The sequence below is a fragment of the Lepisma saccharinum genome, chromosome 6 (assembly GCF_977018435.1).
Source record: "Lepisma saccharinum chromosome 6, izLepSacc3.1, whole genome shotgun sequence".
NCBI classification, from domain to species: Eukaryota; Metazoa; Arthropoda; class Insecta; order Zygentoma; family Lepismatidae; genus Lepisma; species Lepisma saccharinum.
This window is the reverse complement of record NC_139234.1, coordinates 69626871-69654863: the sequence shown is the minus strand read 5'-3', so window position 1 is coordinate 69654863 and position 27993 is coordinate 69626871. Positions and strand designations below refer to the sequence as shown.

The following is a 27993-nucleotide window of genomic DNA, read 5'->3' as shown; positions in this document are numbered from 1 at the left end:
GGCGACTATGTGAAAAATAGCCAAAATATTGTATTTTGTTATAACATTGTATTCTTCTGTTTGTAATAAAGCTTCCCTGTGAAAAAAAAATGACGAAACTTACTTTCGGAACGTCCCTCGTACATCGCCTTGCAAATCACACAATTCAAGTTGGAGAGAAGCTTCTTGTTCTTCGATGTTAACGCCAAGAGGATTTCTAAATAGCTGGATTCTGATTTTAAGTTCTCCAAAATCTTTAAATCTGGAGTCACACTCATCCATTATTTCTTTAATATTTTCACTGAATTCAGAAAAGCCCAATGTTTCTTAATCTCCTGCTAGCCGCCGACAGCTTGGAATATGGACCAGGTTATTCCTCTCCAAAGCAACGTTGAAAATCTTCAGTTTATTACGAAAAACATTTATTTGCACACGTGACGAACACGATAGTAGGTATTTTTCGGTGAAGAAGGTTGGAAACACTGCTTACCCACAACTGTAGTCAAGCTGTGCGCGCCATATTGTGTGTTACGCAAGCGAAAAAGGAATAACAAAAATTACTCTCTATGTGAAAAATTGTGTTTGTTTTCGTATAAAAAGCATAATGGCACCTTGGTAAGTACGAACCATGCGAAACACAAAATATCCGATTTTAATGTGTCTCCGATATATGAAACTGGTACCTTTATTTGAATGCAATAACATGTTGAACTGTCCATATTTTATTAATTGTTCACTTTTCGAAATAACGGAAAGCTAGCACATTGATTGCTTAAATGTAATAAATTAAATGGACATTTCCACTACTTTTTTTTAAAGATCATTTTTAAAATTTACACCATCGACAAATAACCCCTGCAATTTCTCACGTTCATGTGCGTTCATTTTTAGGTAAAAAATCGAGTTCCTAATTTTCGAGCCGAGCGTTGCGCGCAAAACACACCTGCGCCATGTTGTGACGTCGTCGTTCGGCTCCTTCTGTCGTCTGCACTTCGCGTTGGCTGCATTTGGTGTTAGGACGTGTCTGTGTTTGCTACGAGATAATGGATTGGAAAAGATAAGTAACTACTTGAACAGGAAATGGTCGTTACCGCTAAGCAAGCACTAAGTCAGTGCTTTATTACAGTTGTCTCTGCTGAGTTAACATTACAAATAAGATTTTTTGTTGCCTTGTGCCGAATCAAGTTTCCATCTTGTGGGTTACAAGAGCAGAGCAGCCCGAATTTTATAGCTGGACGTGTTGTGGATATCACAGTGGAAAATAAAGATTTCACCATTGTGCACAAATACGAGTACCAGATGCTCCAATATGATATTTCTCAATGTACCCACGAAAAAAAACAAAAAAACAGAACGACTTGTTTGTGTGCGATTTACAAGAACAATGAAATTGGTCTGTGAAAGCTATGTAAAAAGTGCAAGTTACTAAAAATACTGTTCTATTTGATTACAGTGTAGTGCATTACCATGGGCGCAGCCAGAAATTTTTGTACGGAGGAGGGGGTTCAGGCTCTGATAAAAGCTAAAACATTAAAATAATAATAATGGTTATGATTTTTATTGCACAACAATAATTATTATAAACTAATAAAATAAAAAGTTTTTATTTCTATAATAATTTTATTACATCCTTCCTTGGGCAGGCTCTTCTATTCGGTCCACCAGATGAGCGAATATGCAGCGCAACTATTTTTATTTATTTATTTTACATTTCAAATACAATTAGTGTACTGAAATGCAAAGTACTATATTTTGTTATTTACACTGACACGCCTTGTTCAAGAAAAAAAAATTAGGAGCAAATTTTGGTCATATAGTGCGACCTCTCACATAAGAAATTAATTTTTGGAATTTTGAAAATTTGAACAACCTATTCCTTGGATTACATAATAGAAATATGTTTCTTGAATTTTACACTCAACTTTTTCGATCTGGCGCATTTTTTATTTTGATTTTTCTGTTGCAATCTTGGGCGTCGTAAGGAGGGGAGTCCCTCTGGAAATTGGCATTGTTCATTTCAAGTAAAAAAAAGAAGAGAGCTTGTTATATTTATTGTTAATAGGGGAAATAAAGATCATTTAGTTAGTATTTGAACAAAAACAGTACAAAGTGTGTTAGATCAAAAAATTAAAGGAAAATATAGGAAACAAGTTGTATCTCCATGTTCTACCATTTAATCCAAGAAAATAAATGGTTCCACAGTTTTCAATATTCCAAAAAAATATAGAGAGGACACAACATAAACCTTATGAGTAAAATTTCCCCCTACCTTTTACAGACATTTCGCGAATGATGTATGCAAAAGTTAATAACAAATACAATAACTGTGAATTTCAGCACACTGAGTGAAATTGAACAAAAAAATGTATGAAATAACTTTCTACTAGATATTCACTCATCTGTTTATTTTTATTAGTATATAATATTTATCATTGTAAAATAACAATTTTATTATTATCAATTTTTATTATTGTTATTATTTCTACTACTCAAGTTTTATCATTTCCCGAGCTCCAGCAAAAAATTCTGGCAACGCACATGGTTGGAATAATATCTAACTGAAATTTATTTCTGTTATTATTATTTTACAATAAAAATAATATACTTTCTGTTTTTTGTAACTTGAAATGAACGATGCCAACTTCTAGGAGCTGGTGAACGGACCAGATCGAACCCCCGCCCTTCCCGACGCTCATTTGCGCAATTGCGCCTACATTTATTTTCAGCTACGCAAGAAAAAAGAAAAACACGCTGGTTTATACCGTCGTGCAAAAAGACACTGACATTTTTCTCCAGGTAAACTTATTGCACTGAAAATAATACCAGCACTACTAATAATAACTGAAAATTAGGAATGATTGCTACTGAGAAAAATCTTTCGATAGAATAATATTAAATGATCTTGACTAAGCTGTCGATGAAAGTAAACACCATGTCAAATTTCCCTTTCAAAACTTAACTCGCTGCTTTCGCTCCTCTTTGTGCAAAATATGGAGCTACCGTGAATACATCTGCACATGTTAGATTGCCGGAATTGGCTTTCGGAGAATCCTCGTCAATATTCAGTGTTACAAACACGAGGAGCAACGAACGCTTTCGTGCATGGATTTCTAGAGCGCTAAGCAGACGACCGAGTTCACTGCCGAACGAGAACGTCATAACTTGAATATCCAATCAGAGGCCGTTAGGTTTTCGTGACGTATAGCATCAATTTGGCACAACTTCTAATGCCAATTTTTCGCAAACTATTTTGAATTAACACAAACTATTTTGCACAACGTTCATATAAAATGAAAGGCATGCAGTGATACAGTTAAAATCATATTTTAGGTTAGAGTGGAAATGTCCAGTATATAAATATGCATTTAAACAGTGTTTGTGAATTAGGAGAATAAGATTTATAAAATCCACACATTTAACACAAATTGTTACACAACTTAAGATAGAAAATTCAACCTGGCAAAACAAATAACTTGCTGCAGCCTCGCGACAGGTTAAGTTTGCAGCAACATTTCACACATGTAGACCCAAACGTGCGCGCAGAATATAGTTCCGCTGCAATACTGCCGATTTTCTCGCTGCCTGTGACATGAACAGCTCGACGGTTGAGGCAAGATTGGCACGGAAGATGCTGAGCGCCGTTGTCGCTTGGAGTAATACATAAAACTTGCTGCAAACGTAACCTGTCGGGAGGCTTAGATAGAAATTTCTAAGCTCAGGGCGAGAATATAATACGGTTCCTCCTTCAAAGAACTCGCTCCCTCTGCTTGAGGTAAATATAATTATTTTGGTAATCCATAGCAATGATTACCTGGATTCAGTGACGTGCGGTGACGTTGACACTTGGGGTAGCAATGAGTGGCGTACCCAACGGGTCATAACCCCCCCCCCCCTTTTAGGGTCCAGTATTTCTAAAAGAAGAACGTCAAATACAGGAAAAATTGCAAAGTTAGGAATGAGTACAAAAAATTGTACACATAACTTCCACCCACTTTCGAAAATCAAAAACGATTTGATTTGACTACTGAGCCAGAGATGTCGGATTTGAATCTCGGCTTGGCAATGGGTGATCTTTGTGTGTCCCTTCATCAATTCTATCTTATCGACTTCGCGATTAGCCAAAATGGCGGAAAGCGAAGTAAAATAAACCAAATGAAACAATCAATCAATGAATGATTTGATTTGATTCGCTTTTTTGACACATTTGGTTAATCGCGAAGATGAAGAGACAAACACAAAGAACACCCATGTCCAGGTTGTGGTAATCACTCCCCCCCTCCCCCCGGTTGGTTGATTTGACGTTTTAAGTCCATTTTATACACAGAAAGGTTAATCGGAACTAGACCTATAGTTTAATGTGGGATCCGAACCACTATATACCTCCATTGGGTACAGATCCGGGACCACTTGCATTCCTCCACAGAGGTCGGCCAACAACAAACATGTGAGGAAGCCGCTAACCATTCGGATACATGGGTATCGGTAAAGCAAACTGCATTTTTCCTGAGTAGTAATTTTCAATTGAATTTTTGAAATACCATCTTTATATATGATTAACGTTTTTTTCAAACATTTTGCATTGCTTGATTTCCCTAATTTCCCCATCTCACGATCTCGTTACTGAAGGATCCGGGCTCAAGCCCTGGCCTTTGCATGAGTGTTTCTTTGCAACCAATCTTCACCCGTTTAATTTAATCAACGTTCATCGTCATGGCAGAAATTAGGTAAAGCGATGGAAGATGGAATTTCTTCCCAGTGCATCTGCAGGGCACTGTGAAATCAGGAGCCTAGAATTCTCTGTTTATGATTGTCCCTCACGACTTTCCAAGCTCTTATCTACTTATTCCGATTAAATCTATACAGCTAGAAAAAGCGATGGGTAATAAAACACACCTTTAAACAAACCATTTTTCTACTTTCTTCAATGATATTCATTTGGCTTTTTGAGTTCTGGGATACATTTTTCATTTCTAATTTTTTCATTATTCACTGCAGGCAGAGTACAACACACAAGAACAAGAATGCACGCTCGTCATGAATTCCGGCCTGAATTGTTCTTTGTGAGGTCCGTTCATCAGTTTCATCATATCATCACTCATCCTCATTTTCGCGATAACCAAATGTGGCAGAAAAGCGAAGTAAAATAAACGAAACCAACAACAAGAATTAGAACGCGCGTTCACTTGCCCAAATAAGTACATCCGTATTTATGATTGTTTAGCTTATCCATTTTTTTTTTATTGGAGGCCAAGAGATTAGTATATTTAAATAAAACACTACTAAAAAGAGAACAAGAGAGAGCGTGAGCAAATATTTGATAATTAATCATTATATATTCCATATTTTAAAAAAAAGCATAGCCTAACATTTTTGTCTGCACATAAGACGTTCCAATTGCATAAATAATAAAAGTACATCCCATATTATACAACGTGTAAAAAGTAGTGTAAATACAGAGAACAGAAGTACTGCAGAAAAATTTCCCCTTAGTTCTTTAGAGGATTTACAAAGGAAGCGAAGGGAATCCAATCCCCTATCTGTCCTATAGGAGATAGACTGGAGGACCTGAAAGCACGGGTTTTCAACCATTGGAGCGGGGGCGAGGGGGTAAGGGAGGTAGAGGCAGAAATCTTCCCTTTCCCTTCGAAAACCCGTTTCTACCTGGAACTGTGAGGCGGAGAAAGAGCGAGCTAGGCCGCTGAACCATGGCTGAACGCACCGAGGGACGAGAAGCGCGTGAAAAAAGGTGTTGCATATGAACTTTGGCTTCAACAAAACAATAAATATTGTGATTTGAAAATAATTAGACATTTGAGATTGATTGATCTATCTCTGCTAGACTAGCTACTCCTCAGTGCACGTCACTGCCTGGATTTTATCTTCAATGCAAATTTCACTTGTTAACGTAACATTGTCCTGGACAAGAAGTTAGACATGTGAATTTGAAAATATTTATTTTTCTCTTTTATCGAGTAACGTGTAATGTGTTAACATATGACGTACACTTAGTGCAACTATTACAGCATACAGGAATTCAACAATACAATAATATTGCTAATAGAAGTACACCATCCAAATGATGCACCTGCTTTAAATTAAGCAGTATACCAACACTAAGCATTATATTTTAAGAAGTTATGTTATTAATAAATATCGAGAATATCGTCAATGTTTTGTAATGTGGCGATAGTATAAAACTTCACATTCACCCGAGTAAAACGTCAAACACATATTTCCTGAAGATACTAGTGCGAGTGAAGCGAGCAAGACAATTTTTACACCCGTTTCTTTGCAGGCTTTCAAGAATATTAATTTAATGGGGTGTCAATACTTTCTTAGGATCCCGCGATAGTTACCCTTTTCGAAAGTTCGGCGCCGAAAACGTGCGTTTGTCTGTGATATAATATTCGAACTCTCCACCCACTACAGAAATCCCTTGACAATCCAAGACTTAACTCTTTATCAAGAGCTTCATATCTTCCCCCTTAAAAGTACGTATTACTCAATCCTCCCACCAAAATTTCCATGACCATTTTAGACTTACTGTTTATGTTGAAGAGTGGATATTGCCTCCTCCAAAACAAATAATTCTCAATCCCCGCACCAGAATTTGCACAACAGTCTAAGACAAGAGTAATACACAAGAATTGGATACCCCCTGAATTCAATGCTCAATTTCCCATATACTTTGTCCCGTAAATCTCTGGAGCAAGGTCACGCATAGCGGCAGAGAAGGGGGGAAATCGACTGTGCAGAGCAAAGCAGTACACGCTGCTGGGAAGGCTGGTAACTGCAGTCGTTCCACCCGCCCCCTTCCATGCAATCCCAATACTCTCACGTGTTCATTGGTGGAGCATGTCAGGCCACTACTTGCGCAGACTTTTTCTCGTTCGCTTGCTCCAGGGTATAACTAAAATACCCACCATAATCGAAGACTTAATGCTGATATTGAAGAGTTGGATGTATTGTCCCCCCCACATCATTGAATTCTCAATCCCCTCCCCAGAATCCAAGTGTCAATTTAAGGCCTAACATGTAAGATTTGGATATTGCCCTCCTCCAATAACACATATTACCCGTTACAATTCCCTTGGTTGTCTACAAATTGATATCTATACCTAGGTATAGCAGCAATGGTTAATTGACGTGAACAATGTAGCATTGGACACAAGTTTGAATTACCATTGAAATTTCAATTATAAAAATACCCCCCCCCCCCAAAAAAAGCTCCAAAGTTGAGTGGACACAACATGCGTTCAGAAACAGACCTGTGGGCACCCCTACCCCTATATACTTTTTTTCTTCATCTAATGGATTCAATATGGTGGATTTAAGGTGTAAACTTTCTACATTTATTTTAGAAAAATATATAAATGTTGAATTTTATATCATTTGCAGGTTAAAAAAAATCCCCCCAAAAAATCTCGATGGCACAGTCTGCGCCATAATACTCCCCTGTTTGTGTGAATAAACTGAACTTTGTGATAAACATGTTACACATGAACACATCTTAGTATGTTTATACATATAATTAGAGTGGAATGAATACTTACATAACAATATTAATTATTTAATTTTTTAAGCATTTGTATCGGTACCGGTGGGAATAGGAAAAAACATCGACATTTGTAGCCATTCAAAGTGGTATTGGCTCAGCGTTACTATCGAATAAAAATAAACCAAACATCGAGTCCTACATATACATGGGATAAACCCACATCAAATTTCCTGAATTTCCACTTTACCGTCCACTTTACTTTATTGATACCATAGTAGAAAAAAAATCTTTGGTGGAAACGTTGATGTGTCAATCAACCAATTTTGAAATTGTTATAGACACTTAAAAGCAGTCCAGGAATTTTCAATAGCTAAATTCAATTCCTGTCCAGAAGAGAAAATCAGCAAGCGTAAATGGGTTCTGAACCATAAGCGTAAAGAACCTTTTAATCTGTAATGTATTTAAATACGGTCCAGAAATATTTTTTCCGGATCAATTTAAATACGGTTCAGGAACCTATTTTCCGGATCAATTTAAATCTGCTCCAAGTTCCGTATTTAAATGAAACAATACACGACTTGGACCGAATTTACCAAGGTAAATTGTGTGAGAAAAAAGGCAGTCCTGTTGCGGAACCCATTACAATTTATGGGTTCCTGTATCTTTAACAACCCTGCTTAGAAGTGTAACTTTGACCAAAAATGTATTTATTTATTTACTCAAAGTTTCAGATACAGTCTATTTGGCGATTTTACACTGAAACAACATAAAGTAGAAACAAAAGATAAAAACAATAACAAGATGGGATAGATTTACATGTTGTTGGTCAATAATATACAAAAATTACGTTCTGGAAGGAAAATATCTACATTCAGGGGAAGTTTGTTGTAGATTTCTGGGAGCCTGTAAAACAAGGAGCGTTGTAGAAGGGATAGCCTAGTGGTTGGGTTGTGGAAGAGTTTCAGGTTACGCGTTTGCTTTTGGGGTACCCTAACTGTGAATTCACTGATTAGGAGATCTGTTCTGATTTTGCCATTTATTATCTTGTATAAAAATTTCATGTCAGCTAGATCACGACGAAAGGATGCTGTCTGATTTGGACACATGTTGAAAGGAAGGTATTCTATGGTGAACAATTGCAAAAAAGAAACTGAGAACAGAATCTATTCTGGTGAGATTGGTTTTTGAGGCCATTGCCCAAATTGGGGAACAGTATTCAAGTATGGGCGAGATGAAAGATTTAAAGAATAAAGCAAGAGATGATGGGTTTTGAATTTCGCTAAATCTGTATAGAACACCGAGAAGGCGCATGGCTTTTTTAGTGGTAGCTATAATATGATTATTAAAAGTGAGTTTTTCATCCATGATAATATCTAGGTCCTTTTGGGTGGAAATGTTTTGGATTGGATTGCTTTCAATAGAATAAGTAGACAGCACTTTGTTCTTTTTTAGGGAATAAGTAAGGAAAGAGCATTTCTGAGGGTTTAGTTCTAAATTACACTGACGAGACCACTTAACAAGTTGTGTGAGAGCATTTTGAAGAATCATCATGTCATGATGCGATGAGATCTCCTTAAAGAGTTTAGTCATCCGCAAACAAAAGTATATTGATAGGGAGGGAGGACAGTTTTTCAGGGAGGTCATCCATGTACGGAAGGAATAGGAGCGGCTCTAAGACACTCCCCTGGGAAACTCCAGACAAAATGGGAAGAAAGTTAGAAGAGGTACCTGAAGGAACAACACGTTGTTCACGCTCATGGAGGTAGTCCTGGACTAAAGAGAGAAATTTGCCATGGATGTTAAATCTGGATGATAATTTATGATTAATTTTGTCAAAGGCTTTCGAAATGTCCAAATATATAGTGTCAAGTTGGGAGTTATTATCAATAGCTCTGGCAGCATGCGAAAGTAAGACGGAATTATTTGTTAGGCAAGAGCTGCCTGGAAGAAAACCATGTTGTGCTGTGTTGATATATGGTGATGGAAACTGAAGTAACCTGTTTTTGATGATTTTTTCACAAATAATTGATAGTGGCGATAGAAGTGAGATTGGTCTATAGGATTTTATACATTTTTTATCTCCAGTTTTGTGAATGGGCACAATGTTGGCCCGTTTGAAGTTTTTCGGAAACACCCTTAGAGAAACAAACATTTGTTGAGTAAGGCAGACAGAGGAAGAGCCAAGGAGTCGGCAGTTTTACGTAGGAATATTGTGGGCATTTCATCTGGACCTAGGGACCGGTGGAGGGGCAATGAAGCGAGAAGGTATTTTACTTCCTCGGGGGATGTTTTGATTGAAGATAGTGTGCGAGGACAGACAGCATTTAAGTGGGGGAGAGGGTCGGAAACTGAGGAAGGTGAGAAGTTCTGATGGAAAAAGCATTAAAAAGTTCGGCTCTTTCTTCTCCACTAGCAATATCAGTATTATGAACAATTTCTTTAGGTATACGTGGGCTTTGTTTTCTTGAATTTAGTAATGTGAAAAATCTCTTAGGGTTTGTAGTACATTCGGTTGTTATGTTATTTATGTGTTCACTATATTTTTTTCTAAGTAGGTATTTTTTGAAAGACGTCTGATGTCACAATAGGTACTGTGAGTGTGAATATTAGGGTGCTGCTTCCATAGGTACCAAGCCTGTTTTTTATTTTTTAACACAGAGAGAACTTCTCTGTCGAACCAGACGGGGTATTTCGTAGATCTCCGTCTCGCAGTGGGCACGAAGTCTTTAATCGTGGCATACAGAACTAGTAGAAAGTTCTCAACGCCTTCATTTACTTCCTCTTCCATCAACAAAAACCACGGGTAGGCGTTGAGTGCATGCTGGATGACATTCCATGGAGCTTTTCGCCATAGGAGGTGGGGGGGTTGGTTCTGCTTGATGGATTCCTTGTCTTTCTTCATGGTAGGCAGGTGCATTGTGACGTCGAGTGAGTCATGGTCGGATTTTTTCCTGCAGTTACCTGCATATTAGGCAGGGTTGCCAGTACATAGTCAAGGTTGCTGTCACAATCAAAGTGTTTAAGTCAACTTTATGCAAAGATAGGCTAGTCGGGACTGGACCTACAGTTTAAAGTGGTATCCGAACCACTATGTGCCTCCACAGGGACCCCTTGATTACAAGGCAGCAATGTTAACACTGTAACTAAGAGACCCTACCAACGTTAAACAAACGTTATTTATTCAAATTGCATTTAAGCACATTTAATTGTGCAAATTGCCTAAATTGAGAGCTTTTGGGCTTTCACGTAATATACAACACATATTTTTTTTTTTCAAAATCAATATGGGTCCATAGTTTCAAAACAAGTTTGCACATAATCCTAAGGTTATTTGTTGGTGGGTGTTGCTTAAGATCTTTACACACTGGTATTATGAAAGAGGTGTTTTGAAAATAACGCAATTCTCAAATTCATCAAATTTCAAACAAGCATACACTGCACTGCACATATATTCTTGGATGGAAGACTGTTTTCAACGATGACAAATTGACATGAAACTTGTTAAAATCTTAGTGTTGAAGCTGGGAGGCACAAACTTTGAGGGTGTGCTGCCTCCATGCTCGAGGCAAGATGGAAAGAAGAGGATACACCATGACAGGGAAAATTGGTCCAGGTTGGCATAGTCCCTTTCGTGTGAAACAAATATGCAGCTGAAATATAAATTAAGATATGGAGATACTATCCACTTCCACAAAACTTCTTCCCCTGTAGAAGCAGGGTGCACATAGGCAGATCCAGAATTGGGGGAGGGGCAGCATGTGCTATAAGCATTTGTGTGTGTGTGCACATAGCAGGGAAATCTATGTTATCCTACATTGCCACAAACGTCCACAGGGTGTAGAGAACATGAGGACATGCCAAATATTCGTCTGGTAATAGGCTACATTTATTTTAGCCTTTTTTCCCACTCTGCGCAGTGGAAGTTTGCCGTTATGGCAGTAACCACCAACAACCATGAACCCGGACGGAAAACTTTGAGCACATTCACGTACCCACTCAGATCGACCTCTTGCATCACGTGGACCATAGTAGATGGCCCTTTTTACCACATCCCGACAGATACACCCATGCTTCATCCTGGGACACCACATACTTCCAGCGGTCCCCTGCCAGATGGCGTGCGTAGAGCTTCCGACTGTTGGTCTTCCTCTCCTGGACATGTGAGGCACGCAACTTATGAACTTGAGCCTTGTGCTTCCGCACAAGTTGTAAATCTTGGTCTATGATGCGATTTACAGTTGCAGGGAAACATTGCACTGCCTGTGCAATCACTCTTTGCGTTGCAGGGTTTTCACATCACACCAAGCATCTCACTTTCCACACAGCATCGGAGGATCGCTTGGGCTTCCGATATGTCCGAGGCCCACTTTGACTGGTTCCAGCAACAGGTACAGTGCAAGCTTTATGGCGATTCAACACTGCATTGATGCCCTTCTTTGACACATGGAAGGCTTTCATCTGGCACTGTTTAATTATCTGACTATAACTATAACCAACGTCGGAAAGGACACAGATGTACCCCTCCCAAAAGACTGGAATTTTTGGTGCCATATAAACACTCACTCACACACCAACCATCGTTTTTGCAAGTCAACACACAGTACTTTCGTCCTACTGGCTCTGGCTGCTCTGTGCTATGCCTACGTGCTGCTCCCTGGTGATCGAAATCGTTACCATCAACGTGAAACAACCTTCTGTAGAGCAAATATCTTGTTGAATGAAATTAATTTAAGCTTTTCTATCTACTTCCTTAATTTTATCATTGGAAAGCTAAAGGAACTCTCAGAACTCTTTTTTAAAATGTAATCTAATGAACACTGCTACGATTAGAAGCAATCAACAGGCTTAGTAAGTTTTATGGGATACTCACAATTATGAGGTGTGTGTATATGATCAAGAGTTCATCAGGATTTGGAGAGTTGCAGCTCTCAGCTTTCAATGGAGAAAAATTGCTTTGAAATCAGCCATATATTGAAGGAAAAAAATATATTAAGAATTCGGAAGTATAAAAAGTATAACTAACCATCTGACATAACTTGGGACTAACTGAAACTGTGCATAGATGGGAGTGAGTTCTTGATGTTGTCAGCACCGGCCCTCCACATAAATCTCGGCCTGATCAAAGTAATAAACAATAAAAAATCTTCTTTGCCTTAATCACAATGATGAGTATGAATGATGATGAAGAAGGGACACTCACCAAAACACCCATGCTCAGACAGGGATTCAAACCCAGGACCCCTGGCATCATAACGCACTGCGATAACCACTTTGCAGGTAATTTGATGTGTCACTTTCGAAGTAATCTCCATCAGCATCCAACACCTTTTGCCAACGTTCCTGCAGCTGCACAATACCCTGGTGATAAAACTCGGTGGGCTTGGATGCAAAGAAGTCCGTGAGTGCGTTCCGCAGGTCTCCCTCATTTGCAAAGGATCTCCCACGGAGGTGGTTGTCGAGGGAATGAAACAGGTGGTAATCTGTTGGTGCAAGGTCTGGTGAATATGGTGGATGGCACAGTGTCTCCCAGCCAAGTTGCTGAAGGGTCTCCCGGGTCCTCTTTGCCACATGTGGCTTGGCATTGTCGTGCAGGAACAGCACACTCTTGTGATTCACCAATGCTGGCTCCTTCTGCTGCAATGCACGGTGCACCCTTTGCAACTGGTGAGAGTAGAGGTCAGCAGTGATGGTCTGACCAGGTGGAATGAGCTCGTAATGCACCACGTGCCGACAATTCCACCATACAGAGAGCATAACCTTTTGTGGGTGCAGAAGTGGTCTTGAGGTGTGAGGAACAGGGTCACGTGGCGACAACCAATGTCTGGTACGCTTGGGAGGGTCATAGAGGACCCACTTTTCATCACCAGTGAGCAAGCGATCAAATATGGGTGTGTTCAGGTGCTGAGTGAGCAAGGACAAACAGGCTGTCACTCGATATTCCTTGTTGGCTGCCGACAATCTGTGGGGTACCCACTTGCTTAACTTGTATGACTTCCCTATCCAATGCAGGTGCAGTCTGACTGTTTCAGCGGAAACATGGAACCTTTCTGCATCACACGTTAGACCACTGTCCTCCTCGATGGCTGATTTCAGGGCCTCGTCATCCAACACATGTGGTCGTCCACTGCGAGGTTCATCCGAAAGGCTCACATCTCCCCCAATGGAATTTCTGGAACCAATGCCTGGCAGTGCATTCGTTCACGGCATTCTCCCCAAATGCCTGGCAAATGTGGCAGCTGACAGGCCCACTTTATACTAAAGTCCTACAATAAACACACGCAAACAAGCTGCTTCTTCGATACCTCCATTTCTCTTCGAGACTGGACGAGCTATGACTGCTGCGTGTGGACAACGTGCCTGTATTACTGACAGTCGATGGTCAGACTAACTCCTGATCGCTTGGCAGGCAAGTGCGTCATTTCGTTTCCTCTCTGTGAGCGCATGATTAATGGGACGTCAAAAAAGGCAAGAACTTTTTTGGTTACCGTAGATATCTTCAGCTCATCATCATCTTGTATCAGTAATTCATAAAAAATTGTACATAAGTAATAATATTCTGAAACGGAGCTTTAACTTACTTTAACACTAGGCTACTGTTTTCTATTGTTTCTTTCCAGTTTAAAATGGCTCCTGCTGTTCTGGAATAAATAAATAAATAATTATGTTCTCTACACTGAAAATTTGTCTGTGTTATTTGATGGCATCTACCAAATGTTCTTGCTGAAAGGAGAAAAATGAGGAGACTTCATCTGGTTTAACTTTGTTTATTACAAAAAAAATAACATTTTATGCCAGTAGATTAACATTTCTTACAAGAAATCGCAAAATTGGTCATGAGAGCAGTTATAATGCACTAGACAGAGGAACAGTAAGGCAGAACTCTCACAATGACACTGACTCTCATTATGGAAGCTTACAAGGCTATTGTTGGAATCTTTACGATAGTCAGTTTTAGTCTACATTAGTTTAACATAACATATTCAACACACTATACTGGAAGTAACAACAATGCATACTTCTCCAAGTTGCAGTACCCATCCCTGGTTGAAGAAAGATTAAAGTTTAAGCTCACTGGTATAATTTGTTTAAGAACATTTCATTCTAAGAGGCTAATCAGGACAAATCTTACAGTTTTTGAAGAATAAAATGCATGTTTCTGCCAAGTATTGAGTTTCTGAGAGAATTCAAGCTATTTCAGTACAATGGTAATGGGCTATTCTCTAGGAAGTGAGAAAACAGCTGCAATGGGACTTGGCAAGTCTTGGACTTCAAAGGGGGTCCTTGTGCCACAGAGTTTATTCTAGTTTCAAGTCACCTCGCTGTCAAGCCCGTTTCTTTGACCTCTGTTGAGCAAAACTGCCAGTAACTTTTTAAGTGTCACAAATGAGCTTCTGAATTCATGGTATCAAACATGTTTAGCACCTACAGCATGCCCAAATGTTGAGAAGTGGGGTGAAAAAGTATTTTGTAATGTTCTTTGCGATAACACTATATGGGGGGTCTGATACCAAGGTATACTGTATAGAAAGGCACCTTACAACGTACATCTGGGCCTGACTTACAGTTTATCTTTTAGGTACCAGTGTTGTGTAAATTACCGACAAAGAGAGAAGAATATTGGTCTGAACGTCATCTAGAAAGAAAATAGTTAATACTGTAACTAGTTTTACAGCTGCAATAGATTTGCGCATAAAATTTTTATGAAGAAAAATTGACAAATGTGTGAAGCATATATACTAAATTTTTATGCATGTCTACAATTTTTCTTTCAAACAGATTTATTAATTTACATGTCCTTGGCTGAAGAACAAAGACACCCACCTTCTGTGAGAACACTGATAAAGGAAACAGTCAAAGATATTATCTTTCAAGGTTCTGCATGTGAATGAAGAATTCCACATGCAGGATAATGTGTCAATAGCTGCAGGAATAACAATATGGCTCATTTTTCTTATTTTGGTTGTTTATTGTCTTTCATTTATGACAATAAGGTAAGCAAATATAACGAGGCTCAACTCTCAATTGTGAATAATTTCAAAAAGACAGTCATGGTTTGTTTGTGATTTCAATCCAGAAAGGCTTTAGTGATAGTTGTGCATCTTACACTTGAGAAGTTAAGAGTCGTTACCTAGATATGAAATTGAACACTGAAAGCTATTCTGTTGCCCAGAATACCAACTGTGTAAAATCTTTTCATTCACCTGTTTTTCAGAATGAATGTGATGAATCCAATATCTGGGCTGGAGTCAGAAAAATTAAATACACACCTTTACTTTGAAGTTTCATCTACTTAAGTTATAACATGATCACATTATAACATTTAATAATGTAGTGATTATTACATGTACTTGCCTTAATTTTCATAATTCCTTTCTCAATAAAGTGTGCATGCTTTTAGTCCATTCATTCTCATATCTTCAAAAAATGAAATCTTATGCCACGTAGGCCGATCTCTGCTTATGAACACACAGCAAGAGGATGATAACATGGATGGTTGTCATCAAGTGTTATCTATTATACTTTTATCCTTAACTTTTATCTTGTTTTAATCCACTTCACTACTCTGATGGAGAACCCAAGTGGGTTTGAAAATTTGGAAATATTAAAAAAGGCAATAGTCCTTGTACACTTCTACCATGATTCAATATAAAACCAAAAAGTTGAACATCATTTAGCAAAGCACATTTTGATGTCTAAGGCATATGCATATAAAACAGTATTTAACAAATACTCTAGTGTAAAAATCTATTGTATACTCACAAAGTGTCAAAAAACTTTCTTCTTTTTTCAAAATATACATTTTGTAATTTATGAAATAATTATTAGGTCTAAAAATTTTCCAAAAATTTTGATATATTACTTTGAGTGCACCAAGACAAGATATACTTTCTATGTGACATGGTTACATATTCAGATCCTCTATAAATGGGCCATAGCCTGTCCAAAACTTCAGCACAGAGTCCAACATGCTCAGCAAAGGAGTTATTAGATCTCAAAATGATTCTAGTGCAAATATTTAAGTCTTCTTGTTGGTAAATTGTGAAAGTGCTCAACATAAAGTGTCTCTTGAAGTCAACATGTTCTGAGGCAGGTACCTATACTTTCCCAGAAGAATGCATTACTGTTATTATCACGAGAGCATATAAGAGTTTAGAGATCAGTCACCCATTTTCCATGTAGATATTGTTCTTGACACAAGCCCATGTATCAAAAATGATTAGGAACATTTAGGCACAAAACAAGGCAATCACAACTACATTTTGCTCATTCCAACAACAACAACAAAAACTTTAACCATAGAAAGATTTCTTTCAGGCACTTATTGTACAGATCTGGCTCAATACTCTTCCATCATTTCTAAGTGACACTCACACTAACATACACACTGCATTGCAGTGAAAAATTAACTTCACTCTTTCACATGCCAGTATAAAAATCCTATCTGCGAAAATAGATTTTTACAAAATATTTACACACACACACATACTCTCTGTCTCTTGCTCATTGTACTACATTTTATAAATAACCTTGATGTTTTGATGTCCCAATATAATAAAAAAATAGAACATCAAGCTTTGAAATAACTTAGTGAAATTAAATGATTCTAATTCTTAATACATAAACAGGAACAACACTGGATAAAAAGATAAAATAATCTGTGAAAAAAAATGAACCGATGGAAGCTCAAATAAAAAAAAAACGAGATTTCATCTGAATGTGGTGTTTACACTTTATGAGGAATTAGAGGACATACCTGTTGACCTGAAGGTGTCTATAGTGCCCAAATATTATTTCATACCATTACATCCTGTAATTAGAATTCATATTTCTCACCTTTGTTGATTTGATTGATTTTTGTTATTTAGCATCACCTTTCTTTCGCTTTTGGCTAATTGTAATGATGAGAATGGGTGAATGATATTATGACATTGATGAAGGGACACTCACAAAGAACACCCATGATGGGAACCTTACTGAATCAAACAGATGATTATCTTAACCTCTTGACTAGCAGTAGCTGGTACCATTGGCAGAAAGGGAAATATTCTTGCAAGTGGCCATGAAAACGTACGAATGCCTCTGGTTAAGAAGGACCGAAGTCTACGTGCTGCTGTGACATCATTTGAGCATGTGACCATCACAAGCAAAGAACGCTCGTTACGCCATCTGTTGCTGAAAGTAAGTAACTGTGCTATTGAGGAGACCTGTGTGTTTTTGTTTTGTTGCATATTTTGTAAAACAAAAGCATAAAAATATGTAGTAGGAGGATAGTAGTTCATCGGATTATGTTCCGGAAGAAGAGGAGAGTGACTGTACTCAGTCTGAATATTCAGATATATCCGATGCGGAAGATGAGGCAAAGTCTGTCTGAGATTGGACATATGTGAACGATCCTTTCAGTGATGCACGTGAGAATCCGTGTTATAAGTTTCAAAATGACTATGATTATACTGCCGTCGTGGCTGAAGAACTGTCAACACCTGGCAAGTGTTTTGAAGCTTCTTCTTTTTATATATATATAAATATTGAAATATTTGTGTGCATGGACTAAAAAGAGAGCCAACATGGAGTACGCTAAATCGGATCATCCGATATTGACAGTTTATTGTCTCAAGTGGTATCCAGTTACAATTGCACAAATGTACATATTTTTTTCTTTGATGTTTCTCATGGGGATAACACATTGCCCTGAAATTAGTGATTACTGGTCTACAAGTGTGTTGTGTAGAAGCCCTAAAAATCATGGAATTAGCAACCAATGTGATAAGATGATTTGTTTGCACTATCGCTGGGTGTTGCCTAATGCTCTCCTCATAGCATGGTCGTGGGATTCTGCTCTCTATGTACAGGTTGGGATTCAAGAGGTTAACAATTGAAGAGAGACATTTCTCAGTCTTTGGAAGCAACGAGTTACTTGCAATACAGCAATAGTTACTTTTGAGTAATGCAGTTAATGACTGCATTGACTGAGAAACGAAAGTAACAGACAAAGCATAACTCACACCACATGCCAACACTTTCACAAAGGTAGATTGTTGGAAACTTACAGTTGTCGGCCAGATGCAGATAGAAGAATATCATGACAGGAAACTCTTACCTTGATTTCAACTTGACTTGGACTTGATTTGAGCTTCGTTTTAAGTCCACTTGTATGTTCAGATAGGCTAATTGGGACTAAGTGGAACCCGAACCAATATGTGCCTCCAACTGGGTATCAAACCTTGGACCCCTTGATTACAAGCTGACGGCATTACCACTATGGCACCAGGGACATCCTATTTCAACTTGTCTGACTACCTTCTTAACTTTTTATGTACTACTTCTCCACGTGATTTGGTGAAAGCTTGAGAAAGTACATGTGAAAAAAAGTGAACATTACAGGTAAAAAAAAGGTGAAGTGCTCCCCTGTGCTTAGCACCACGCCATGAGGAATTATAGGGGGTGTGGGGATAACGTCCAACAATTTCTTGATCTGATCATGAGTAGGGGTGATGTGATCAGCATCATGCCCCTGACTGCCTTTATCCCCCCCAGGGTTTCCCCCAGGTACCCATGTCATTCGATGCTGGGTGGGCACCGGGCCCCCCTTACATTAGAAAAGTTCCCGGATTTGAACCGGCCAGGGATCGAACCCGGAACCTTTAGCATAGTAGTCATATGCATTACCGACTCAGCCACCGCGGCCATACAAGTGAACATTACAGAGTGACCATAAACAAAATAATCTTTGGCCAAAATGCTTCGTTCACCTTCTCCTTCATCCCTTCGACTCAGGCCATAAGGAAGCATGCCCCACACTGCCCCTCCCCTCCACATGGGAGTATAATGCACACGAGTTGCTGGTCTGCACAGACTCTTTTCCTGTGGTTCCACTACACCTGTGTGAGCTTTCCTCTACATTTTACATAGAAGAAAATTTCATCCTCAAGCTTAAGTACACAATTTTTGCTAACAAATGTTATATGTGACTGACTTTTGTTACCATTCAAATTTTATATTGAAATATATGATATTAGTTAAGCTATAATGAAAAAACCTGCAACCCCAATGATAAAAGAACAGTTTGCTTGTAGGTCATGAAATATGTTACAAGTGCTACATATATTTTGTCTGAAATAAAGTAACTGCACTTCAGCAATATAATACAGTTAATTTTTGTCTGAAGTAACTGTCACTCCAGTCTTCAAGAAAAGTAGACAGTTACTTCAGACAAAAACCAGTCCTAGGTCCAGGGTGGTATCTGTACGGAGTTGAGGGGAATTCCCAATCTGGATACTGTACCCCTTCTCTCATTACAAATTTTTGTCCCTTAGGGGAGGGGATTGCTAATATATAATTCATATATCACATTACTTCAAAAGAAGTAACTGCATTCCCCCCCCCCCCCCACCTTTGGGAATTTTGCTTATCTTTCATTCGATTCTTATTATTTAGCATCGTTTTTCTGCCACTTTTGGATAATTGAAATGATGGGGATGAGTGATGATATGATGACATTGACAAAAAAGAAACATGCCCAGGCCAGGGTTTGAACACGGGACCCAAGGCATCGTACCACACTGTGCTAACCACTCTGCCATGGAGGTCGGCACCACACTGCACGTCAACTACAAACAGCCCCACAGTACTAATATGGTTGCCAGCAAGTGTTAGAAATTGATTTCTATTTCTTAACCATGATCTGAGCTTAGAAATATCTGGTCATCAGATGTATGTCCTCTAACACTTTAGTTATATTTTTTACATATACTGCCCTTGTGAACTGCTTCAATGCATTGGGCATTACAATGGGACAAAAAACAACATGTAGGAGACAAAACATAAAAGGAGTTAATTTTTTCCACATTAAAGAGTTTGAGTTGGTGTTTTAAGTCCACTTTATGCACAGTAAGGCTAATCAGGACTGGACCTACAGTTTAAAGTGGGATCCAAACCACTATGTGCCTCCACCGGGAATCAAACCCGGGACCCCTTGATTACAAGGCGAAGATGCTATCACTGCACCATTGGGGAGGCCCTCCAACATTAAAGAAACTGTTCCTTACAATATGCAGGATCAATTAACTAATGCTACAATATACATTCACACATTCTCTCACTCACTCATTACTCCCAAACAAAAACAGATGTGCTCCCTACTCCGCTCCTCTATTTAGACATATATTACTCTGGCACATGCAGGTTACAAACTATACATTCTTGGCAGCAGGAGATGGTGCGATTAGCATTATGCTCCAGAGATATAAACTACTAATCACATGCTTGCAATACTATTAATCTCACATTTTGATGGCATATTTTTGGCAAAACTGCTCAATATGAACAAAAAATTAACTTTAACGTTTGTGCCAAAGTCTTACTCGCACAGTTCATTCTATTGTGACAGAATAGCCTAACAGATGTTCTGGTGATGTGACGAGAAAATGTTACCAATTTTGATGTACTCACTGATCATTTTATGACATTGACTTCAATGTCAACTGATGACTGTGCATTATAAATATCCCTAGATATTTCTGTTGCGAGTGCACAAATAGTTTTCGCATGTTTATGAGAAGAAGCAATCATAGAATTTGAAGTAATTACAAGAAAACAAGAGATTCAAACCCATATTTGTTAGGTGGTTCAAAACAAACATGCCAAAACTATACCGATATGTCCTCCATGGTGAAAATTTGAAAGATACTTAATATCGGAATTATCAAATCTGGTAGCAGTTGATATGCCATATTTTGTTGATATTCATACATCAGCAGTTGGAATCGTCACATCACAAGATGCTCTAGCTGACAACACCTACAATATAGGTCTTAGAAAATGCAAGGCAACTGGGCATCATCACACTTCACTATATATCTCCTAGTTCCCTGAACTACAGACTTACTTTGTATGCTATATCTCTTAGATGTTTTTCTATAAATAAAGCCAACAGTAATTATTTTCTTAAAGCTTTGTAGAACCTGCTGGATCTTCTTGGAAGTCTTGCGGCTGTCGTTTATTCCTAGGATTATTTGGGTTGGGATGAAGATTGGGTGTGTTATGCTCCTGCCTCCACTGTATTATGGCTCTCCACACTCTGAGCTCAATTCCTCCTCTGAAATGAAAGAGAGAAGATGATATTTACTTACAATCTACTAACAGGGTAGCTACGATTTTTTGATTATGAAATTCCCTGACTTTTCCAGGTTTTCCAGACCAGAAATAAAATTTATCCAGACATGTTTGTCGTCATGATTTTTGCTTTTGAACCTCATGTTTTTCAATTAAATATGCAGGCACATTAATTATTATATGAATATACACAGTTATTAGCTGAAAATTTACCAGTGATTAATATAATGCTATTCAATGAAAAAATAAATAACTATTGTACTTCCCAATTTTCACTAAGTCATTACAATTACGTAAGGTGGTGTAAAAAAATCAATAAAAAAATGAGGCATATATATCAAACCTTTACAATGAAACCTGTATACAACCTCAATTAGCCTATATCAATAGAAATGAGAAACAACAGAAAATTAGGTCATGTACCTTTAGAAAATATCCAATAAGTTTAATGATTATATTTTTTAATTTATTGAAAATAGTAGGCTACATATTACAGAAATTCAGAACTTGAATGGGGCCGGTGATCAACCATACACCTAAAAAAAAATATATACGTGGGCCATACTTTGGAATCAAATATCTCCATTATTGGAGTTTTCCACATGCTAGAACCAATTTTATATTACGGAAAACATCGAAATCTGTCTTTTAAAAGGTAACAGTTCCGAATGTTTTATGATTATTTTTTTTCAAATTTTCCTAGCAGGAAGACTAATTATCATAGAATTTTGGCAATCATTGTGACACGAAATTTGAACCTTCCTTAAAATCATGAGCACTATTTGGATTCGAAAGAAGTTATGTATGTTGAAAAAACCCTTCAAAATGACTTTACTCAATCATACACGCTTCCCACGGACAAGGTATTCTCCAGTTGACAAGTGACAGTACGTATCGTAAACTAGTGGGAATGAATGTAGAAATAAATTGGAACCTTAGTAGAGTGCATTCAGGGTCTTTATTTTAATTCTAAGACAACCAAACCTGACATTCCTAACATAACCACAAAAGCATATATTCACAAAATCTTAAGTAATCGCTAAAACTCTGAGGTATGTGTTAACAGACATAAATCAAAATCAAACCATGTAGAAGTTGCATTTGTAGCATGATGAAATCGTAGCTAATAAAACAAAAGGAACTTGGGCTCATTTTCACCACTTTTCAGAATAATTTCATTCTACACGCAAACAATACGTAAAATGACTATCGTTATGAAACCAACATTCCTAGCCTAAGAACGATGTGTGACCAGTATACGTTTAATTCCTCTATTTTGCACCAGTTTTTAAAAAATAAATTCGTTCTACATGCACAAAACACGTGCATATTTGAATAATGACGTCACTGATACTGCATAAAATCACTAATTTCTCGGGTGTAACACATCTCTGCAATGTAAAAACTATGACAATGAGCAAATGAACTAGTTGATCAGGTTGCTTCTGATTTTACTCGGCATCCGCAACCCGTCCAGTGTGACGTCAACCACAGCCAGTTACGTGAAATTCTGCTCTTCAAGCTTTATTGCAGATCCAAAACCAATGAACTGTCCGAACACCAACTTGCTCCGCTTTACGTATCAAAAGAGAATGGCTGTGTTCTTGAAGAAATAAAATTTCCTCACCACACACAAAGCTAAAGCAACATTTTTTCCGCAAGAAATTCTGAGGATGGCTGGTGCGTAGGTTTCGTCTTGAACAGCTTGTTCTCTAAGGAAAAATCTCACGGCTCTCCAAATTCTGGTGTTGAACAGGTTCACAAGAACGAGTCACAAAATGAGCGGATCCAAGGACCTAGATCCGAGAGTGAATAAATATAGAATTGAAATGCGAAGGAACCATAATTTTGTACGTAACAGACTAGAAGTCATAATGACGAGAGGAACAAGTTTCTGAACTGAATCTTTTGGGGGGACTGGAATCACAAGAACCGAATTCGGAAGTGGAAATGAACCGTTCGTTCATTTTGTTACTGGTTCTCCTGCAACTCCAAAATGCGTGTAAATTCCAGAAAATATGCAAAATTCCCTGACTTTTCCCTGTTTTCCAGGTTTTCCAGTCGCGTAGCAACCCTGACTAAGTGTAAAAAACAAACACTTGTTAATTACAACATAATTTTCGGAGGGAAAAATCAACATTTTTCAAAATGCATTTCTGTAAAATAGTGACAATAAATATATTGTTTTTTTTTTATTCCAGTATGCTATACCTTCTTATGTATACAGAGAGGTCCAAAAAAACACTTAACAACTTTGTAAGTGTATGAAAATTTATTTTGAAATGTTACAGAACTGGTTGTAGCATCATTTTGTAAGGAAATACACCAAGTTTGACTAGCACTGTGGAATAGTACCGATTTCTGCCACCGTAAGTACCAGCGGCAGTTCCATTAAAAAATGGCTGCTTTTACAGGTCAAGAGCGAGCTTGCTGTGTATTTTGGTCACATTCACTTCCAAGTTGTCACACTACATCACCAAAGTTCAGGATATCATCAATAACTGATTTCCAGGTCGATGGATAGGCTGAAGTAGGTCAATTGCATGGCCACCTCATCTGACATTCCTTGACTTTTACTTTTGGGGTTTCATTCAACGACATGGAAATCGGTTATTGAGGATATCCTGGACTTCAGTGAGGTGGAGCACCGTCTTGTTGGAAGTGGATGCAGCCTTCAAACCAAAAGTTTACTCTTTACCTGTGAAAGCAGCCATTTTTAACGGAACTGCTGCTGGCGCTTGCAGTGGTGGAATTTGGAACTATTCCACAACACTAGTCAAACTTGATGTACGTCCTTACAAAATGACCCCACAACCACTTCTGTAACATTTCCGAATATTTTTTTTACACACTTACAAAGTTGTAAAGTCCTTTTTGGACCACTCTGAATAGTGAAAGAAATAAAGAAAAAGAAACTTGAATTATCACCTGTAGTTTTTAAGACATAACCTGTTAATTGTTGCCAAGTGTTGCTGTATTTCATCTATTTTACATTCCATTGCCTATTCATGCATTTAACTATGCTATTGTATCCAGGAAAAAATAAAAATATGACCATCAATGTATAATTATACTTACCTAAGACCTAATTTCTTCAGATCATCTCTGTTTATATAATAGAGTACATCTTCCAAAGAGTATTCTTCAAATAGGAACTGAAATTAATTAAATAAAGATCACTAACTTGATGTACATTTTATTTTTCAAGTAACTTGTATAAGTGCCACTTAATTCATAAACATAATCGACATGTAAGATGTAAACAAGTTACAAGTAAGTTTCGCGGATATATTTTTAGTAAGTCGTTTACGTCTTATATTATCAACCGCATTGTTTATTCCCCTCAACATAATCTACATGTTCGTCAATGTCACTTACTAAATGCTAGCAATGAATAGGCAAGAAATTTCATCACTGAGCAACAGTACAAGTTCTCAAGAGGATGGTGGTAGTGGCCCAAAATTAATAGAACATCATAGAAACCAGTATCACAGATAAGTCAGTATTTCATGCCAGTATATTAATATACGTTAACCCTTAAAACACATGAATGTCAATTTTTTTAGTTTATATCAGTTGTTATGTACTAATAAGTGATTTTGAATCATTTTTAGAAAATTTTCGTTCACCCTTTTTGAATTATGCCCCGTTACCATATGGTAACACTATGCGTTTACCCCTACAAATTGATTAATTTTTGAAAACTTAATTTTTTTTTCAATTAACCTTAAAATTACTTTCAAAATTTGATTATTTTTTAAAAAAATACAAATATCATGGATCCATTGTACATTAATTTCACATTCTCTGAGCTAAATGCACTCAGGTAACATAATTATTAATCTATATTTACATATTGTTTATCACTCTTGAACATTCACTTGTCATAGAAACATATGAAACATGGAAAGGGATGTCCAACAACATATTTGACATGTCCAATACGAACATTACTGGTGGACCTCCAGCATACTGCACTTTTTTTTTAAAACTTGTCTTTGTGTTGTAATTAGTCGCCAAGCTTCCTTAGGTGTAACATGAAATGATGTCATGTAGCATAGAGTGATTTCCCACCTAAATTCAAGCTGGGAGAATTTTTGCCTCTCAAATTCATGTAGCATATGGATAAGAGGGGCTGCAGCCTTTCTAAATTTCTTTTCAATGTCAGTGGAATCTTGTTACACTCTTGCCTTGATAGATGTCAAAACGAATGAGGTATCCACGGAAGGTTTTCAAGTACCAGACTGGAAATGTAACCAAATCTGGTAGGTTTACCTCTAATAAATTGCATGCAAGAATGCTTTCCAACAAAGCTGATCCACTGAACAGGCAAAAAATGTTCCATAAAATTGTCATTTATGATTATTATTATTATTATTGTTTGCTCAACGGCAGGGGAGAACCGGAATTTTTTCCACCTGTTCTGGTGGCAATTATTATTATTCATATTATTAAAATAAAATATAAATTACAAGCAAAAGACGACAAAGGGCATTACAACTTAAATTTCTTGCTTTACATGCAATAACAACACTACCCAACATGATGTTTACCTCCAAGGAAATAATTGGTGATTCTTAATGATTTTAATACGTAGATAACGGAAATGATAATGATACTTGCACATTACGCCACAGTTCTGAGATATTGCATTAGGTATATTTCGCTCGGACTGCTAATTTGTTGAAATGAAGAACGTAAAGTAAGCCCAGTCAACCAGCAGAAATGGAAGAGTGAAAGATTAAAATACTTTGCCAGGATGACATTCTGCCTTTCCAAGCCCTCTCCCCTTCTTTCAAACAGATAACAAAAATTTTACGAGCTTCAGGTTATAAAACTGTCATGTCTTTGGTCACTCGTGCTACATATCACTTATCTCTACTGTTTCCTATAGCCCATCGATGACTCACGTGAGAAAACCTATGCCCCATTGTCTTATCACATTCCCCATTACCTCGCAAAGAAACATAGAACCCTATGTAAGGTGGTCAGAATTCAGAGGTAGTTTGTTAGTAAGCATCCGGATAATTTTTTTTTATGTGTGTGGTAGATTTACACCCAAAACACAAAGGAAGAAAATATATAACATTACAAAACTTGCTTATTCTTTGTACTTCGTGTGTCGGATTGGTAGAGGCACATATTTTTGGTAAATAAAAAAGCAAAATTTCGGTACAAAAACAGAGTCGATTTCGGGTTCAAAAGCGGTAAATAAAATAAACTTTCGATGTTATAGCGGTGAATAATCACATCAAAAGTCCTATATAAAATTACATTTTGGTTTTAAAATTGTGAATATAATCCTAAATTAGATTTAAAAACTGCACTTATTACACAAAATAAACTTATCCCTTCTAATAGCACATTTATGTTACCAGAGTATTAAGTTGATTCCTGTGTAAAGGGGTCCATTTTTGCTTCTCAAATATTTACAGCAGAATTAATCAATTTTCCGTGAATTTAACTCACAGGATACTTTAGACTTTGTGTCGCGTCTGTATATAAACGGTAAATTTCGTGTTTAAGAGTCAATTTCACATTTTGCAGTTCATTTCGTGACAAAACAGGGTAGAAAAATGCACCTCAGACCTTTCAGAAACATGAAAAATGAACATTACAGCATGTTATTTCATATTTCGTGTTTTCGTCAAAAATGAAATTTGCATGCCTCTACGGATTGGTAATCAAGACAACCATGGGCTTCTCATCGGTGCTGCATAACTTGTACAACAAATCTTAGGTTGTGGTTACATGGAAAACAAAAAGCCTTACCGTTTGCTGTACTGATGGTGTGGAGAATACGAACAAACCACCTTACTGACTGTTACCTCTGCATGACTAAGATATCCGGCGTGTGTAGAAAAAGTAAACACATCATCCAGTATCCTGATATTCCTTCTGCCATGCTACCTGTGCCTCACAATAAGGATTTACCTATACCTGTACCCCCTGAAACATGGAAAGTCGAAGGAGGAGACCGTGATGAACCTGAACCGGATGTTTCACCGGAGCCAGCGGCCTATACGTCAAAAGATCCAGACTATGTACCAGTACATTCTGGCTGTGACATACATTTAATACAGCAGAAAGACTTAAATGATTTAGCACGGGACTTACATTTGTCCGAAGCAGCATCCAAACTTCTAGGTTCTAACTTCAGCAATGGTAATTACTTGCCCTTGGTACAAAAATTTCTAAGTTTCGTCACAGGCACCAGCCCTTTACACAATATTTTGCTACGGAGGGGAATATGTGTTTCTGTACAGACATTACTGGTTTGATGAACAATCATGAAAATATGTCTGTAATTGTGTGTGTGTTATAAAATACGAGGATCATGGTTGGAAGATATGTGGACCTGAAAGTGATTGGCTTACTGCTTGTATTACAAAGTGGTTTTACGA

The 27993-nt window shown here is 37.6% G+C and overlaps 1 protein-coding gene across 2 annotated transcripts in view; it reads right to left on the bottom strand.

Annotated features, from left to right (window-relative positions):
- Nucleotides 1-14225: 14225 nt before the first annotated feature.
- The window catches only part of Ask1 (apoptotic signal-regulating kinase 1), a 101534-nt gene continuing 87766 nt past the window's right edge, over nt 14226-27993 (bottom strand). For both annotated transcript variants that reach the window (XM_083124086.1, XM_083124087.1), the window contains 2 exons: nt 24668-24744; nt 14226-21572 (listed from right to left, as the gene is read on the bottom strand). In XM_083124086.1, the coding sequence (XP_082980212.1) occupies nt 21422-21572; nt 24668-24744 (228 nt within the window). In that variant the 3' untranslated portion in view covers nt 14226-21421. The remainder of the gene's footprint in view (nt 21573-24667; nt 24745-27993) is intronic.